The sequence below is a fragment of the Lactuca saligna genome, chromosome 5 (genome assembly GCF_052625555.1).
Source record: "Lactuca saligna cultivar CGN05327 chromosome 5, ASM5262555v1, whole genome shotgun sequence".
Classification (NCBI taxonomy): Eukaryota; Viridiplantae; Streptophyta; class Magnoliopsida; order Asterales; family Asteraceae; genus Lactuca; species Lactuca saligna.
Genome location: NC_136421.1, coordinates 48,037,624 through 48,055,761, shown reverse-complemented (window position 1 = coordinate 48,055,761; position 18,138 = coordinate 48,037,624). Strand labels below are relative to the sequence as shown.

Below are 18,138 nucleotides of genomic sequence, written 5' to 3'. Positions count from 1 at the left end.
TTCTACTGAAGCTGGAACTGAAACTGAACTGAAACCGATACTGAAAATAATAACATAACTTGTATGGGTAAATTGGGAGTACTTACTTGAGCTCGGCTGATTGCATGCACCACACCCTTTTCTCGTTTTCAAAAAAATCTTTTCTTTCTATGTTCTTTTTCCAAAACCCTTTTTCAAAAATGTTTTTCTTTTGAAAATCCTTTATCGTGTCCTTAGTTTGAGTTCAAATACACTCGAATGCATATCTGAATCCCTCAAACCAAGGCTCTGATACCAACTTGTAACGACCCAAAAATCACGACCAAAAATTTCTTTAAAAGCATTACTAGAATCATATTTATAAAAACTGTATCATAAGTCATAACATAAATTCTCGAGTATTAATTCAAAACATAATATCATTATCAGAGTCGAACATTCCCAGGCTAACTGACTACGGTGTGTGCACTGCAATCTCCCCGAGCTCCTCTTTTGAAAACTGGGTACCTGAAACCAAAACTGAAAACCGTAAGCACGAAGCTTAGTGAGCTCCCCCAATCTAACACATACCATACAAAAACATATAAAGCACATACTGGGCCTTGCCCACTGCATCGGACCAATGTCCGGACTAACTGGGGCCTTGCCCCCTACATCGGACCGAAGTCCAGAAACTGACTGGGACCTTGTCCCCTGCATCGGACCGAAGTCCGGACTAACTAGGGCCTTGCCCCCTGCATCGGACCGAAGTCCGGAAACTGACTGGGACCTTGTTCCCTGCATCGGACCGAAGTCCGGGCTAACTGGGGCCTTGCCCCCTGCATCGGACCGAAGTCCGGAAACTGACTGGGACCTTGTCCCCTGCATCGGACCAAAGTCCGGGCTAACTGACTGAACATAGCATAGCATAACATATCAACTAGCATGAACACATATACTGCATACTACATCGGGCCGTAGCCCGGAACACATAACACATAACACATAACACATAGCACATAAATCCTGTCTGAGCCACGAAGGCATCAAACATACTAACTACTGCATCGGGCCGAAGTCCGGAAACTACTGCTAACTGGACGGGCCGGCATTGTGGCCTTAGACCCGTCCCTACTGGAAGGAAACTCACCTGAGACTGCTGAACTGATGTTGCTAATCCTCTTGACTGCTACTTGACCTCTGACTCCGAACTGCTGCTCCACTAGCTCCTCAAGCTACCAATATCAATATAACACTTAGTCTGACTGACCTCCAAAGGTTACTAGGTCAAATCTGGTCAAGGTCAAAATCCTGGTCAAAGTCAACCTTCCGGGTCAACCCTACTCGCCGAGTCTATCTACCGACTCGCCGAGTTCATATGCCCTGAGTCTTTCTTATTCGCGACTCGACTCGCCGAGTCAATCCATGACTCGCCGAGTCCAATTAGGTCCAATTCCTGTCCTGTCCAACTCGCTGAGTCACCACCCGACTCACTGATTCGGGTCTCGACTCGAAGGGTTTAGGGTTTCGCGATCTGACTCGCCGAGTCCAAGAACAGACTCGCCGAGTCCTAGACAATCTTCAACCAACTCGTCGAGTTGTTCATCCAACTCGCCGAGGCCATGCCTATCTTCATCCGACTCGATGAGTTGTTCATCCTACTCGTCGAGTTCCTCCTCACCTTCAAGCTACTCGCCGAGTCCACTCGAAGGACTCGCCGAGTCTATCCATTCCTCAATCCATGCAGTGGCTTTTCGAGCCAAACTGAACTTCCAATTCCTAGATCCATACTTCTAGGGCCTATTCCCTACGTAAAGTGGCAAACTTTACGTGTAGATTGAGAGATCTAAGCTCAAAACACACTAAATTCGGGTTTATGGCAAACATGCTTCTTCAACATACCAAAGGCTGATACTTTAGGGGATTCTAGACCAAAACCAACATGGATCTGAGGTAGCAACCTCAGATCTGAACCTCTAACTCGAATTGGTTACATATCATACCAACAATGGCCAAAACCCACACATAAGAGTAGATCTAGATGAAAAAGAGAGTCCAAGCAACAACTTATTACCTCCACTTGGTCTGAAATGACTCCACAATCCAGATCTACAATCCCTTCTTGCACCTCCAAGGTCTTTCTTCCTCCTCCAAGCTTAATGCATTCTTCAAGGCAAGATCTAGCTCCAAAAACGGAAATGGCGGCTAGGGTTTGATGTTCTGGGGTAGAGAGGCAATAAATGAACCCTAGGAAGGAGAATGAGACACTTAAATAGGCTCCAAGTTCCCGGGTTTAGGGTTTTCCCCGTTCAGACCCAACTCGCCGAGTCTCCCTGGCCGACTCGCCAAGTCGGTCGCTTTCACCACAACCCGGATCCCGCTCGGACTCGCCAAGTCCCTCCATGGACTCGCCGAGTCTCCCCTAAACTTGAGGTTTTCTTTCTTTTCTTGGCTTTCCAAACTTTGGGGTGTTACAAATAAAACATTTATCAGTTTTTGTTACAGTTAATTTGTTATTCATATATGAATAAGTAGTATAAATGATACTTAAACTGTAAAAAAAATTAATTATATATTTTTATCATAAGTGAATAACGAATGTATTGTAGCAAAAATCTGATGCATTTTTATTCACTTATAAATAACGATAGCTGAAAATATATAAAAAATAAATTTTGTATTTTATCTTAAAAATATATCAATATGGATGTCTATTTGTAGAGAATAAAAAATCATGAATTTTGGTATATTTAAAATCATTTTTCGACATAAATAGCTTCTTAAAAAAAAAACAAAAAAAACTATGTTTTTGTATATATATTAAGGTAATGATTAACATAGTTTAAGGAAACATGTTTTGTTGGAAACACATGTGTATTTGTTATCCATTTCCGCTGGTACAACAAAGGCTTTTGCGGCAAAAATAAATGAGTGGCTGAGAACGATTCCCCTATTCTCAACCTTTTTTATTTTCTCAAATGATATTACCTCTCTCTCTTTCTCTCTCTCTCTCTCTCTCTTTCTATATATATATATATATATATATATATATATATAGAAAGAGAGAGAGAGAGAGAGAGAGAGAGTGAGAAAGATTCGGTAAGAAATATTTTTTTTTGGTAGGAAGGTAAGAAGTTTTTTTTTCTACATATTTTTTTGACGAACAAAAAGAATAAATCACTAGTTGATTCATTTTTAAGATGATTCAGAAGAAAAAATTCTTAAAAAAACATCTTTATGATTCATTTTTAAGTAAATTAAGAAAAAATTTACTTTTATGACAATTTTAGTGAATAATAACAAAATCATTATATAAATGAATCATCGAGATGTTTTTTTGAAATTTTTTTGTCTTGTGAATCATCTTACAAATGAATCATCTAATGATTAATTTTGTTTGTTCGCGAAAAAAATATGTAGAAAAAAAACTTATTACGTTCCTACAAAAAATTTTCTTCTTATTTGATCTTTACTCTCTCTCTCTCTCTCTCTCTATATATATATATATATATATATATATATATATATATATATATATATATATATATAGGGAGTGGTTCAAATGAGAACCAAAAAATGTTAAGAACCGTAAGAACCTCTAACTTTAGATGTTTATAAATGGTTTAGGGTAACCCTAAACCCTTTATAAACACCCTAAACCCTAAACCCTTTATAAACATCTAAAATTAGAACTTCTTACGATTCTTAACCTTTTCTGGTTCTCATTTGAACCTTTACCTCTATATATATATATATATATATATATATATATATATATATATATATATATATATATATATATATATATATATATATATATATATATATATATATATATATATATATTGTGTTCTATAAAATCATAATTTTATATTGCTCATTTTTCATTCATTTATTTGACAATAAAACAAATAATTAGAAGATTCTTCTGGTTTTCCATTAAACAAGACAATGACAGAATCTTGGGGTGCCTTTGTTAGATGCCAGCTCTATTCGTGCTTTTATTTTTTTTCTTTATTATTAATGTTGAAAAAAATTGTTTTTTTTTATTATTAAAACATACTGTATAACTCATACATTAATAAATTTACTCTTAAATTTATATTTTTGTCTACATTAGTGTTGAGTCTATAGGTTTCTGTATTAAAAATATTCAATGTCACTTTTACCGTTTCTACCGACTAGTTTTATGATTAATATATGAAGACAAGTCATAATTTTCATAAAATACAAAATATGAAACCAATATTAAAACTATTAAAACTTCATGTCCTCGTGACACTCTGAAAGAAGTTTAGTGGTTTAGGTACAAAAATTCAAATAGAAAATAAAAAGTTCAAACACCGGTATGTCCAAAATATTCGGATGATGCAGTCTACATGCTTATATAATTCTACTTAATACTTAACTTATCGATTCTTATGTGTCTTTTATAATGAAAAAGAAAATACTGGACATAGGAATACCTAAGTACAAAATCTCGTGTTTGTTAACATGATTTTGTTGTAAAGTATTTTGTATTCAAAATGAAGGCAAACTATATGATCAACCATGCACACAACCATATATGTCCGTGCCTTGACGTATATGTTTAATTGTGAATAAAATACATATGTTTAGACATGAACATTCATAGTTTTGTGTTTTAATCATATAACTTGATGCTTAATCCCTCTAAAGGATAACATGATATATGGATTTCTAGGTTCTGGTTTTATTTTATGTTTCTTTTTGATGATTTCTAATGAGAGTTGGATTTATGGTTTTATTTAACTATATGTGCTTGGATTCTCTTCTGAAATTAATGGGCATTCCATTTAGGAACTTTACCATTATTTATGTGTGTGGGTATCTGTGTGAGAGAGATAGATAGATAAATATAGAGATAGAGATATAGAGAGAGATGTTGGGTTAATTAGATTTATGAGTGTATGGGTATTTTAGGAAAATCCTTTTTATTGTAAGTATTTGATTTAGATTAAGAAGTTGTCTGTTTACTTAACAAGTATTACATATTGGTTTAGGTTACTACTTTCATTAGTATAAATAAGGGCATGTATTCGTTAGTTTAGATAGAGATTTAAAGCAATAAAATCATTTGTTTGGCCTTGGGCATCAAGGTATTACCAGTTTAATACCTTTCACTTGGTATTAGAGCCTAGGGCTCGTGAAAGTGTAGGGAGGCTGGTTTGAGAGTCGGTTTCAAGAAAACTGTAGCCATTTGTTGTGGGCAAATGCAGCGGGAACCAGGTTTGGTTTAAGAGGGGTGTAGATTGTTTTTTGAGCGTGAGTTGAAGCATCTCAACCGCAGTCCTGATTTTTCTTGATCGGGCTTGATCTAAGGTAAAGAAAGATTAACCGGAGACGCGAAATAAACGGACGAGAAAATGTCAAAGCGAGTGTGGACATTATGACGGTGGAAGTTTAAATAGGATGACTTTAGATTTGGCTGGGGAGAGGTCGTGAATCCTAGAAAAGTCTAGATGGTAATGAACATATCCAACAGGATGTCATGTTACATGTTACGTGTGTTGTGAACAATCAAAAGACTATGGATGAATTTGGACGTCACCGAGGTAGAGGTCGAGTGTCCGGGAAAAGTCGGGATGGTTCGGGAAGACGGTGATTCAACACTGTTGTGAATGAGAAGTATGGCTAATCCGATTAATGGGATGATTGTTCGGTTAATCGGATTTATGAGTGCATGGGTATTTTGGGAAAACCCTTTTATTTTAAGTAATTGATTTAGATTAGGAAGTTTTCTGCTTGCTTAACAAATGTTACGTATTGGTTTAGGTTACTGCTATTATTAGTATAAATAAGGGCATGCATTCATTAGTTTAGATGGAGTTTTTTAGCAATAAAATCATTTGTTTGGTTTTGGGCATCAATGTACTGCCAGTTTAATACCTTTCAAGAGAGATGGTAGTGGACTCCATATCAAATGTTTTTTTTTTGAATCACTAATAATATAAAATATTAGTAAGGGCGTGTTCGGCAAATCAAGCGAGTAGTATGTAGAAGGTAACTGATAACGTTTTGTTAAAAGCTACAGGAGATAACTTTGGGATTTGAAGTGTTTTTTAAACTAAACGCTAAAAATTTGTAATGCTAAATGAGGATTTTTGTTTAAAATGGAACGTTTTTTTAAATGCTACAAGTTAAAAGCTCTCAAACTTTCCGTACCAAACACATCCTACAACGTTAGAAAAACAATATTACATTAGGAAGATTTAAATGCTAAAATATGGTTACATAACCAATTAGACCATAAGACCATGACACCCTATTTTCCCATATTAAAATGTTAATTAATAAATAGATGATAAAAACGAAAATAAAAAAAATACAAAATGGTTATTTTGTAGACATTTAAAGAAAGATGAGTGACGTTAACTACCAAAAAGACAAAATCTGATGAATTTAAAACCAAATAAATTGATCATATGACAATTTTTTGAAAATAAAAGTAAGACAATAATAGTATATCGTGTTTTTATTTGAATTGGGTGCCAGCTCTAAATGATATAGCCGTTTATTCAATATGGTACCGGGGTCCGCAAAAAAATAACCGGGAAGATTCTCCAAAAACTCCAAAATTAATAAATTTAAGAAACGAGAAGGAATCTTCAAAATATTGCATCCAAATTGTATTAGTATAAACGATATTTTTTTTTTCAAATAAAATAGTTTAAAATATTATACTTCATGTCATGCAGCCTAATTTAGAAATGGAATGTTTTTTTTTTTTAATACAGGAGAGCATAATTATTAAATAAAGTATTTTTGCAAAATATAAATGCTAATCATTCATGACTCTTTTATAAGCATTCAATAATTAGTAACTGACTGATTTTAGTTTTTAATTTTCTAAATTTGCATAATGTTTAGTAAAGTATACAAAATTTACTCGAATTTACTGATGCTACTACTATCTAAAAAGTGATAAGATATATGAGAGTTATAAATTTACAAATTCAATTTGTATTTTTTTTAAGAGGTGGATTGGGGTTGTTTATTTAAAACAATTTATCATTTTTGTGTTTATTAGTTCGTTCTGTATTAAAACAAAAATTAAAAAAGAAATATTTTAATTAGTTTATGTCGTAATTTTTCTGACCATATCTGTTAATAAAATTTGATAATTTTTTTATAAAAATAATGTATCGTCTAAAACTCATTTTTATAGTTTTTTTGTAAGATAAAAATAAGATATTATAACGGCAATGCATTTTATTTTAATAACAACACACTTAGAATTAAGAAAATAGATCCGATATCATTCTTATTATGTCTACGTGATTGTAAAGAATTAAAGTAAATGATTTAATTTTTATTCATTTCTAAAATGACCATTAATTCTGAAAAGTGAAAACAGGCATTTTGGATTTTTTTTTTTTAATTATTTTTTTTCATATCTACACCACCAAACATTTACCAAATTTCTTTGTATCTTCTTAAATCCAAAATTTTACTATCATAAGTTTTTCACCTAAATGAAACATTTTTATGGCCTTGTATACTGTATAGTTTGTTTTTTATATATATCATTTTAAGTTTTTTGTTACTTTGGATATATTTTTGTTTAGCTTTTTCCACAATATTTAATCTGGATTCCAAATTCCGCTTCGGAATCCAAATCTAAAATGTATTTTTTTTTTTTTGCAAAAATATATTGATTTGATATAAGGTAATCCAAAACAAAATAAATTTAATCCATAATATAAATTTTCCAATATAATGATCACTTGGGTAAATGACAAAAAAGTAAAGCAATTACAGTATTTTTCTAAAATTATATGATTTTTTTTTTGTGACTATCCTTATATTTTAAGAATTATTTAGAGAAAATAACTTTAAAAGGTAACGAAGTTTAAAAAATATACAAAAAAGACTATTGTTTTTTTTTAATATTTTTTATACACAAAATACTATTTTACCAGTTATTGTAGGTTACCATTGTTGTTTTTTTTTAATACAAAAAATATCATTAATGTTAGTATTTGTACACAGAATACCAACGAAATACACATGTGTTCAACTAAAATATTATGATAACCAAATACTTTAGGTAAATGGGAAAATAACTTAAAGTATAACGAAGTTTCAAAAATATTTAAAAAATACCACACTATTTGTTAATTGTGTTGTTAGATTATGTAGAGCACAATCACCAGAGATCATGAACCATTATATCAGTTCACAACAATTGTGCAATTCTCTTTCATTCTTTCACTCGATTGTTCTTATGGTAACAAGAGAAGTAGGTGGGTAATAACATTAGTTAAACATTATTTCTTCCCGATCACATTATATGCCTCAAACCTAAAACATATATACGTTATATAGATGCACATATTATACATCAATGTTAGTCGTTTATTATTGTTTCGATACAAGAGAGACACAAAGGAGAAATGAGTGTGATGTTATGTCATGAGAATTCCTAAATATAGATTTAGATACAAACTGATCGAGTGATGGAATGAAAGATAATAAACAACTAGTTCAACTGGTGTGAACTGGTACGACGGTGACTAATCTCCGATGACTGTGTTCTATATAATCCGGAAATAACAAAGTTAACAAAATGTGCTCTGAAAAAATAACAATGGTTTTTTTTTTTGAACATTTTTGAAACTTTGTTATCTTTTTATGATATTTTTCCGTTACCTGCGGTAAGAGGTTACCCACAAGGTTTTATTTAAACATGTATATTTCATTGGTATTTTGTGTATAAAAATACACTTTAATAATATTTTAAGTACTAAAAATAAAAGAATAATATTTTTTGTATATTTTTGAAACTTCATTAACTTTTAAATCATTTTCCAATTAAAATATAATTTATTGCGGTAATAAACCAACCCATTATAGAAAATACACCGACACAACTTGGAGATTTACGCGTCGAGGAAACAATAAAGAAAAAGAATCCCTTTTACACATTCCTCTTTATTTCATTTTCCTTAAAAAAAATATATAAATAACCTATACTAACTTTTAAGTTAAAAATGTTGATTATTTCATTTTCCTAAAACTAAGAAAAGCCCGACCAAAATAATAAATAGGTAAATTTGAAATTTAATATAATATTAAATGATTCGAAGTGGTCTCATACTTGTTGCAATGTAGACAACCATTTTCTTAAAATAATTATTCTGAAGGATTCTTTAAAATTTGTCTCCATATAAAAAATTAAAACAAAATAACATCTAATTTAATTAATAAAAATTATACAAATCTAAAATTTATTTATAGATAAAGCATTATTATTATTATTATTATTATTATTATTATTATTATTATTATTATTATTATTAACAACAATATTTAATTCCTATTTTTGTCGTTAAGATTAAACAATTAAATGTTAAATTTGTTTTAACATATAAGTTATAACCATAATGTCTCCCAAGAAAAATACAAAATTATTATTGCTAAATAAAGAATATATTATTTTATTTTATATAAAATGATAAAGAAAACATACAATTAAGATGATGGTACAGAAATTTCCGGTTATGCCCCTCTGGTCTTCTTCCTTCTTCCTTCTTCCTACCTCCCTCCGATTTGTATTTTGTCTTGTCTCTGCAGCACTGCCTCTACAAACAACCACAAAACCTTACACTAATTCCAAAATAAAACAATCATACAAAAAACATTCATTTTTAAAACCCTAGAAATGGAGTCTCTCTCACGTCCTTTTCTCCCCAGAAAACTTTCCAATGCAACTACCTTCTCACCCAGAAACTCCTACGACGGCGTTTTTTCCGGCCACCGCCACAACTACACCGGAGCTTCGCCAATTGACGTTCAAGACTACCGTGAGATTTTCGCTAACTCCCCTGCTGCTTCATCAATTCCTGTGCTTGATCTTTCAACCTTAAGAGAACCTTCTTCTGATGCTTTGAACTTGAATTTGCACTTGAACTTGAACTTCCGGAGTTCAGAGCCGGATTACTCTAAGATTTTCGGTGGCATTCGTGACGAAGATGTCGCTGTTTCTTATGAAGAACTATTTGCTCGCGACAAAGCCAGGTGATTTTTTATTCTTTGAAACGCGTTTGGAAAATTTTGTCTTTCTCGTTGTTCGATTGAAACAGAGGCACCCTGATATTATTCTGAACGGCAGTTTTGGCAATGACAATGGTGCTTGATTTCTATAATTTTTGTAGTTTATGAAAAATTGAGACGTTTTTGGCTCTTATGTTTCGAATATACCGAAAAGAAAGTTAGAACTTGGGGTTTCTGTCGTTTCTCGGGTTCAAATTCTCCCTATTTTGCAGCTCTGATAAATCCTGTTTCAGTAGTCGGTTTTATACTACTAAATACTCTTGAAATTGAGAATTTCGAAATCAAGTCATAACCTTTTTCTCCGTTAATGTTGGTTTTAGGGCTCCTTCATCAAAAACATCTTCACCAGATTCCGATAATTTGTCTCATCACTCCGCTGATGTCTTGAAGCAATTTAACATGTCATATAATAAGATCAGCCGAAAAAATAAAGATGGATTAGATCATGGGACAAGACATGTCACACAATTACATGCCATACCTGGATTTACTCGTTTCATTGATGAAGCAGTTCCTCCATTAATGGAAGCCAAGAAGCAGGATTCCGCAGAAGTTCATGTTAGTTTAGATTCCATTAAAAGAAGTAAACATCATCCCACTACAGTATCATCACCTTCGTCTTCACCAAATAACATAGTTGATCATAAAGATTATCCAAAAAGATCAACAACTATGAATTCCGAGTCATGTGAAAGTGATGCTTCTGAAAGTTATTTTGATGCTGAAGGTGATGCCAATTCCGCTGCTTCTGCTTCTGCAGCTGCTCTGAAGAAAGCAATAGAGAAGGCTCAAGAAAGTATACGGATTGCAAAAGAATCAGTTGGAAGAAAGAAGAAAGGGCTTCGAAGCTTTTCAAGTAAAAGCTTCAAAGATAGCTTGAAAGTTGAAGAACCAAAATGCAAAGATGAAGTGAGAGGGGTATTTGAAAGAAACGCTGCTTCTGTTACATCACAAGCTGTGGGTAGAAACCGTAAATATGGTGATACAGTAGTTTTTCCAGATTTCATGGACAGTGAGAAACTTTCTGTCGCAAAAAGGGTTATAGATGAAATACATGGAAAATTTTCAGAATCAACTAAAGAATCTTCGATATTGAAAGATAATACCATTGTTTCAAATTCTACACAAGTTACACACGAAACAGTAGAAATTGATATTTCCAGAGAATCAAAGGAGAATACGAATGAGGTAAGACCAAATTATGCCGATGAATTAGTTACAGAATCGAATGATTTAACTATCTCTCAAAAGGTTGAAGAAGATGAGAAGAAATTGCCCCTAGAATCTGTTTTATCAGATAATGAGAAACAAGAAGAGGTTCTTGAACAAGAACACCTCAAGAATGCAGAGAAAAGTGATGATGAAGCAAGTGATAACATACAAGAAAGTAAAGAGAGTGAAGGAATCTGTCATAACAAGTTACAAAAAGACGATTTTGAGAAGAAACAGGAAGATAACCACATAGGTGATCAAAAGGTGGAAACTTTCGAACTTGATCATAACGTTATCGAAGAAATGGAAACACACAAGTATTCCAAAGTTGATATGAACGATAACAATGAGGAAACAACTCAAGAGGTTGATGATGATGATACAGAAGCAATGAAGGAAACAGAAGATGAAGTTATTGAAAAGACTTCAATAGATCAAACTTCCTCCGATGACTACGAAGATGAATACGAAGTGAAATCTGACGACACTAATGGATCCGAATCGAACGACGTTGAATCCGAATCATCATCTTCAAGAGAAGAAGAAGAAAGTCAAACTAACATCCAACTTCCCCACAACGAAAACCCTACAATCGAAACCACAAAGGAGACGATTGATGACGTGGCAGCTAGAGAAAAGGAGCGGGAGAAAGACAGATTAGCTGTCGACAGAGCAATTCGCGAAGCGCGTGAGCGAGCGCGTGAAAGAGCCGAACGAGCTGCTGTTGAAAAAGCCACCGAAGAAATAAGACAGCGAATGAGAGCTGACGCCCAACAAAAGGCTGCAAAAGCTTCTGCCCAGTCGAAGCTGAGAGCCGAGCGAGCTGCAGTCGAGAGAGCCACGTCAGAAGCCCGACAACGAGCTTTAGAGAAGGCAATGACTAAAAAGCCCTTACAGGATTCCTCTCGCACTTCTAATGGAACAACAACTTCTGAATCGGCTCTAAGAAGTAAAGCCAAATTGGAAAAAGACAATCGAATCATGGAAAGAGCTGTATGAATATGAAATTTGTTGATTTAATTTAATAATTTCTTCCTCGTGACTCATAAATGTAACGATTTTAATGGTGGATTTGTTTCTTTAGGCTAAAGCGCTTGCAGAAAAAGAGAAACGGGATTTGCTTGCTCAAAAGGAAGAAGCCGAGAGAAATGTAATAATCCCGATTTAAAAATAAAAACGATTTATTTTAATTTCTATAACAAATTAACAAAACATGTTGTATTTCAGAGATTAGCGGAGAATCTTGACGCTGATATCAAGAGGTGGTCAAATGGGAAAGAAGGAAACTTGCGTGCATTGCTTTCAACACTACAATATGTATGTACAAGTTAATTTTAATTTTAATTTTAAATATGTAATAAAGTAATTAAATTGTTGGAGTTTTCACAGATTCTTGGAGGCGAAAGTGGTTGGCAACCGATTCCATTGACAGAGATCATAGGGAGAAGCGCTGTAAAGAAAGCTTACAGAAAAGCTACTCTTTGTGTTCATCCAGACAAGTTACAACAACGAGGGGCAAGTATTCAACATAAGTATATATGTGAAAAGGTTTTTGATCTTTTAAAGGTATATATATGCAAATATACTATCGATCTTTTAAACTTTTGTAATTGATCTTCTATTATTGGCTGATTTATAATAATTTTTGTGTATGTTGAAAGGCGGCTTGGAATAAATTCAACTCCGAAGAAAGATAGCGGCTTCTTATCGTTTGGAAGAAAGTCGTGGTGTTTGGTTTTGGGGGTGATTATTTATTTATTCAAGAGATGTATTATTATTTTCTTTATTGATGTTGTGATTTACCAAATGGAAAAGAGAAGAGAGTTCAGTGGTTTCGGGTATATGATTTCTCATATGTTTAGAGCACATGTGAGGAGTCATTATACCTGGAATTTGACATTGAATGGTGGATTATGTGTCTTCATTTGAGGTGAGTTAACAAAGTTCACATGTATTTTCCATACCTAAGAAACTAAAAATGTCAAAGAACAGATTCTAATTCTAATTCCTTTTATTACTACACGATGGTTCCATCTTTAATGGTTGCATTCTTGAGGATGACAGTTATCCCTGATCTTATGTAAAAACCTTCATCCGATCTGTCTGCTTCTTCCACATTATCTTTGTTTGCAATTATCACATCTTTTCCAATCTTGGCATTCTTATCGATTATGCAATTCCTATTTAACCAATATTACAAAAAAGAAAAAAGAAAAAAAAGATGATCACAATCTAAAAAACAAACATGTTTGTATTTGAGGAAGTTGAGGGAAAGGACAAGACTCACGTGATTTTTGTGTTCTGTCCCACACCGATTGGAACTCTCCCACTTGCTATAAAAGCCGCAACTTCCGCATCCGTTTGGTAATAGTCCGCACCCATCATCATTGTATCCTAACAAGGGCAAATATGTCATTTAACTATGTCAAAAAGCCAATAAGATTCACACTTTCATGTCTCAAGAGTAACGGGTGATAGTCTCAGTCCAATGCATGACAAACACAGTACAAGACTTGTACTGTTTGTTATGTTAATGTTCACCTTAAGCTCGACGCCTTGGTCTAGACGTGACCGCACCCCAACAACCGAGTGTTGAATGCTACAATCGCGCAAAAAACACCCGTGGGAGATTATTGCATTAACAATCTATAAAAAAAAACAAAGTTTTTTTTAAAGAAACGGAATAATATATTAAACATGAGACATTATAAACTTAGCGTATATACCCTGCATCTTTCGACTTTAGTAGGAGGCAAGAATCTTGGTGATGTGAAGAAAGGAGTCTTGGGATCATTGAAATCAAACTTCGGAGGCTGCCCACATTGAAAAAAAAACACAAACTTTTAGTCCATAAAAAGCATTACAAAACATCTTGTGTTGTGTAAATATGGTTGGTAGGACACCTGTTCGGTTAGGGCTAGGTTTGCATCGAAAAAAGATTTTATAGTACCGATGTCCTCCCAATAATCTTTGAATAGATATGCCTAAAAAAGCAACAAAGATACTAAATTAGCATTCAAGATTTGAACATGATATGAATTAGACTTTATTTAACAAGACTGAGACTGATATCAATGAGACAAAAATTGCAGAGTGAGTCATACTTGGACATTGTGCTCTGCAACCGCACTAGGAATAATTTCGGACCCAAAGTCATTGCATGAAGGGTACTTCCATCTCAAAAGTTTTAGAAGGACATCGGTTCGAAAGACGTAAACGCCCATCGATGCAATGTAAGGGTTTTTCAAGGCCTCGTGCTCGGATAACCCTAGAAGAGTGGTGTCGACTTGCTGAAAAAAATGAAACACAACATGTTAATTGTATTACACAAAACAAAATTTATATATTAAACTTAACAAAATTAAAAATTTGTACACTTATTCACCATTGATTTTAGCAAGTTGCCCTTCGGCTTCTCAGCAAAATGAACTATTCGTCCTGACTTGTCAATCTTCATTAATCCATAGTCAGATGCTCGGCTACAAGGCAAAACAAGAGAAATTAAGACATGATAAATGACCTAAAATGGAAAACCATTATTTCCAAAACTTTCTTTGTTAAGTCGTTCTTTCTGTATTAAGTTTTTACCACTTACCTGTGGTCCATGGGAATGCAAGAAACACTTATATCAGCATTTGTGTCAACATGTTTCTACAAAAACATTTTCCAACAATCAATATTTGATAATCAAAAAGTAGATATAAAATATATATATCGACAAGAAGCACCTGAACAAAGTCCATATAGTCCATTCGGTATAAATGGTCACCCGATAATATCAATATGTTCTCAACATTCTTGTTCTTAGCATCCTACAATAAACCATAATTAAGTTATCATAAAAAAAAACTTAATTAAAAAAATATATAATTAAGTTATCACCTCAAACACCCATATAAATTGGCGAACAGCATCTGCTGTTCCTTGAAACCATTTCTTTCCTGCTTCCCCTGGTGTTTGAGTAGCAGCAAGAACCTAAAACCAAGAAAAAAAAAAGGATCGAAATTATTAGCGTTTTCTTTTCTCAAGAAAATTATAAAGAACAAGAGTTTAATAACTCGAAATTTGCAAAATAAAAACGTTATACTTCCACAAATCCATCTCCAAAACTCATTCCATTTCCGAAGTTATAAGTTCGAGCTAAATGACGATTGAGCGAAAACGAATTAAACTGTGTCAAGATGAAGATCTTTCGTATCCCACTATTAATGCAATTACTCATTGGAACATCGATGAGTCTGTAACATCCACCAATTGGAACCTGTATAATTAAATAATCAGAGTTGATTAACAGAATTAACAGGTTAATTATAACAATAATCAGTTTCCAAATATGAATTTAGCAAGATTCGAACTTACAGCTGGTTTAGCTCTTTGGCTAGTAAGAGGAAAGAGTCGAGTTCCAGCACCACCACCCAAGATAATGGAGGCCACTGTTTTAGGGTCTACTTTTCGTTCATCGAAGAATGGCGTCTCGAATTTCTGAAAATTTTAAAAATTTACAAGCACCCAACTCGAAAAACTTAACGAAGATCAATAAAATTCGTGTAAACTTACGAGCATCTCCTCATCAACAGGTGATTCAAGAACAGATTGAGTAACCCCAAGTTTCTTGATTTTTCGGGTTTGAGTTCTTGAACTTTTACAGAAACGAGTTGCAAAAGGTTTGATCTTGTTTCCCCAGAACCCATTTTCGATTCCATCGAGACCTTTTCGAACATGCAGATTAGGCTTGAAAGTAGCAAAACAAGAATCCATCTTTTGATCACTTTTTTTTATAAAAGATCAAAAAATGGCTAAAGCCCAAGACTCGAAATCAAGATTTTGGATTTTGTGGCCAGATAAAGAGTGATTTCACAGCACAGAAAGCTACTTTTTCTGTTGAAGATCTCAATGTAGTAAGGAGCTAAAGAAATGGCATTTGACTGAAATCGCAAGCAAAGTCTACACATTAATTGAATATTCTATATTCTTGTGTTCATATGACTGATATTTGAAAACCCCTGATGAGAAAACGTGTTCATGACGAAGATTAATCAAATTATGTTATTATTTTCTAAACAAACCCTCTGTTTTCCGAGGTATAAGAGGAAGAAAGAACAAAATCTTGAGAAAGATTCGATCTTCAGAGAATTCTTGATGCAATTAAAAAAGGGTTTGGATCTGATTAAGAAGAAAAGAGCAGAATGAATAGTAAGAAAATGTGAAGGTTGGCCAAGGTGCGTGTGGAGGGAGGGTTTGAAAGAGTAAGAGTGAGAACGGAAAATCCTCTCGTGAAAGGTTTCAGACTTTCTACCGTTCCACGTGTAGAAATCTGTGATTCATGTACATATTAATTGAATGTATTACAAGGGTGGTCCCTCTACTATGCGTTTATAGTTACCTACCCCTTTTAAGATGATTATTTATAGGTGAACATAATAACCAAAAAACCGAATCAAAATCAAATTAACTGATATAACCAAATCATAATAATCAAACCATTTTAAAAACCGTTGGTTTGGTTTTTGATTTTTGTTAAATGATAACTAACAGTTTTGTTATGCTTTTATAAGTTAACCGAACCGCTAACTTTATATTTTACTATATAAAGTTATAGATTATATTATATTTTACTATATAAAATAATATAGTCAAACTTATTTAAGACCCATCAAAATTTGAAAATATAATTCATTAACCCTCACTTATCAAGAGACGAACGAGAAATGAAACCATCAAAGGTTGATCAGGTAGACACACACAATTTTCCGATCATGCATTGAGTTAGATTATTAATTAATGTTGTAATTCCTAATAGGATAATTCTACAATTTTTAAACATTATTCACAATTACTTTAATCTTCACACTTATAATCCTAATCGAAGGCTTCTCACATCGTTAATCGTAATCAAATATTGTTTTGACTTTATAATCCTATTCGAAGGATTTTTTGACTTTATATTTAAAGACTTCTAGGTAAGTTTAGTTTTTAGTTATTATTGACTTTGTGATATATTAAGAATGTATTTTTTTGAGTTTTTTTTTTTGGTTTTTTTTTTATTTAATGTTTTGGACTTAATCACAGTGTGTGAGTGTGTGTGTGTGTATATATATATATATATATATATATATATATATATATATATATATATATATATATAAGTGATTGATTTTTTTTTTAATCCAGAAAACACATAATATGAATCTTTGACTATTTTATTTTATTGATTTTGATTTAATCACATTTAACTTATGAATATTTGGCTTTATTTTAATGTTAATATCAATTATCAATATATAAAATTATTAATGTCAATTTTTTTCAATGTTTTATATTTTTATTAAATGTTTTTTTTTTATTATTATTATTTTGAATCTGACTATGTGTTATCTCACTTTGAGTATCAAAGGTACATATTTTATTCTATTACTATAAGTTAGGTTACAAACATTGACACTCAGGACTTTTTTGTATTCTCTTTTCATTTTTTATGCCAATATATATTCACCATTTATATTATTTTGAACATTGTGGTTAACGAATTTTAACCATTAACCAAAACCGTTAACCAAAAAAACCATTAACCATATTAAACGGCTATCAAAATGCATTAACCAATCATAATGGTTATGGTTCGGTTTTGACCAATAACTTAACAAACTGCCCCATACACACCTCTGGTTATTTATGTTCAAATAAGTCGAATTCACTATCGGGCGATGAGTCAAAATGACAAAATATAACAAAGAGAGATGGAATTGTGGGTATGACTTTGAGAAATAGTTGATTAGAGTTGTTACATTGGTTAACATTAATGATTAGAAGAGAACGAGTGAGAAGAAAGAGTTAGTTGTTGTAACAAAAGTCGACTCTATTTTTTATTAAAACAAATTAATCCATGTCGGT

At 32.8% G+C, this 18,138-nt stretch overlaps 2 protein-coding genes across 2 annotated transcripts; one reads left to right on the top strand and one right to left on the bottom strand.

The window, feature by feature from the left end:
* Positions 1 to 9,643: 9,643 nt before the first annotated feature.
* On the top strand, positions 9,644 to 13,267 carry LOC145048806 (uncharacterized). Its single transcript, XM_078997422.1, has 6 exons — positions 9,644 to 9,999; positions 10,356 to 12,240; positions 12,332 to 12,397; positions 12,475 to 12,564; positions 12,637 to 12,813; positions 12,909 to 13,267. The coding sequence occupies exons 1-6, from the start codon at positions 9,644 to 9,646 to the stop codon at positions 12,942 to 12,944; spliced, it is 2,610 nt and encodes an 869-aa protein (XP_078853548.1). The 3' UTR covers positions 12,945 to 13,267.
* Positions 13,147 to 16,558, bottom strand: APL2 (ADPGLC-PPase large subunit). The gene is made up of 13 exons (XM_078997423.1): positions 15,805 to 16,558; positions 15,607 to 15,729; positions 15,335 to 15,508; positions 15,130 to 15,222; positions 14,976 to 15,059; positions 14,843 to 14,898; positions 14,633 to 14,726; positions 14,352 to 14,537; positions 14,151 to 14,231; positions 13,974 to 14,060; positions 13,789 to 13,893; positions 13,535 to 13,641; positions 13,147 to 13,427 (listed from the first exon to the last, which is right to left on the bottom strand). Exons 1-13 carry the CDS (start codon positions 16,003 to 16,005, stop codon positions 13,265 to 13,267), a joined length of 1,554 nt encoding a protein of 517 aa, XP_078853549.1. The 5' UTR covers positions 16,006 to 16,558; the 3' UTR covers positions 13,147 to 13,264.
* Between the last annotated feature and the right edge of the window lie 1,580 nt (positions 16,559 to 18,138).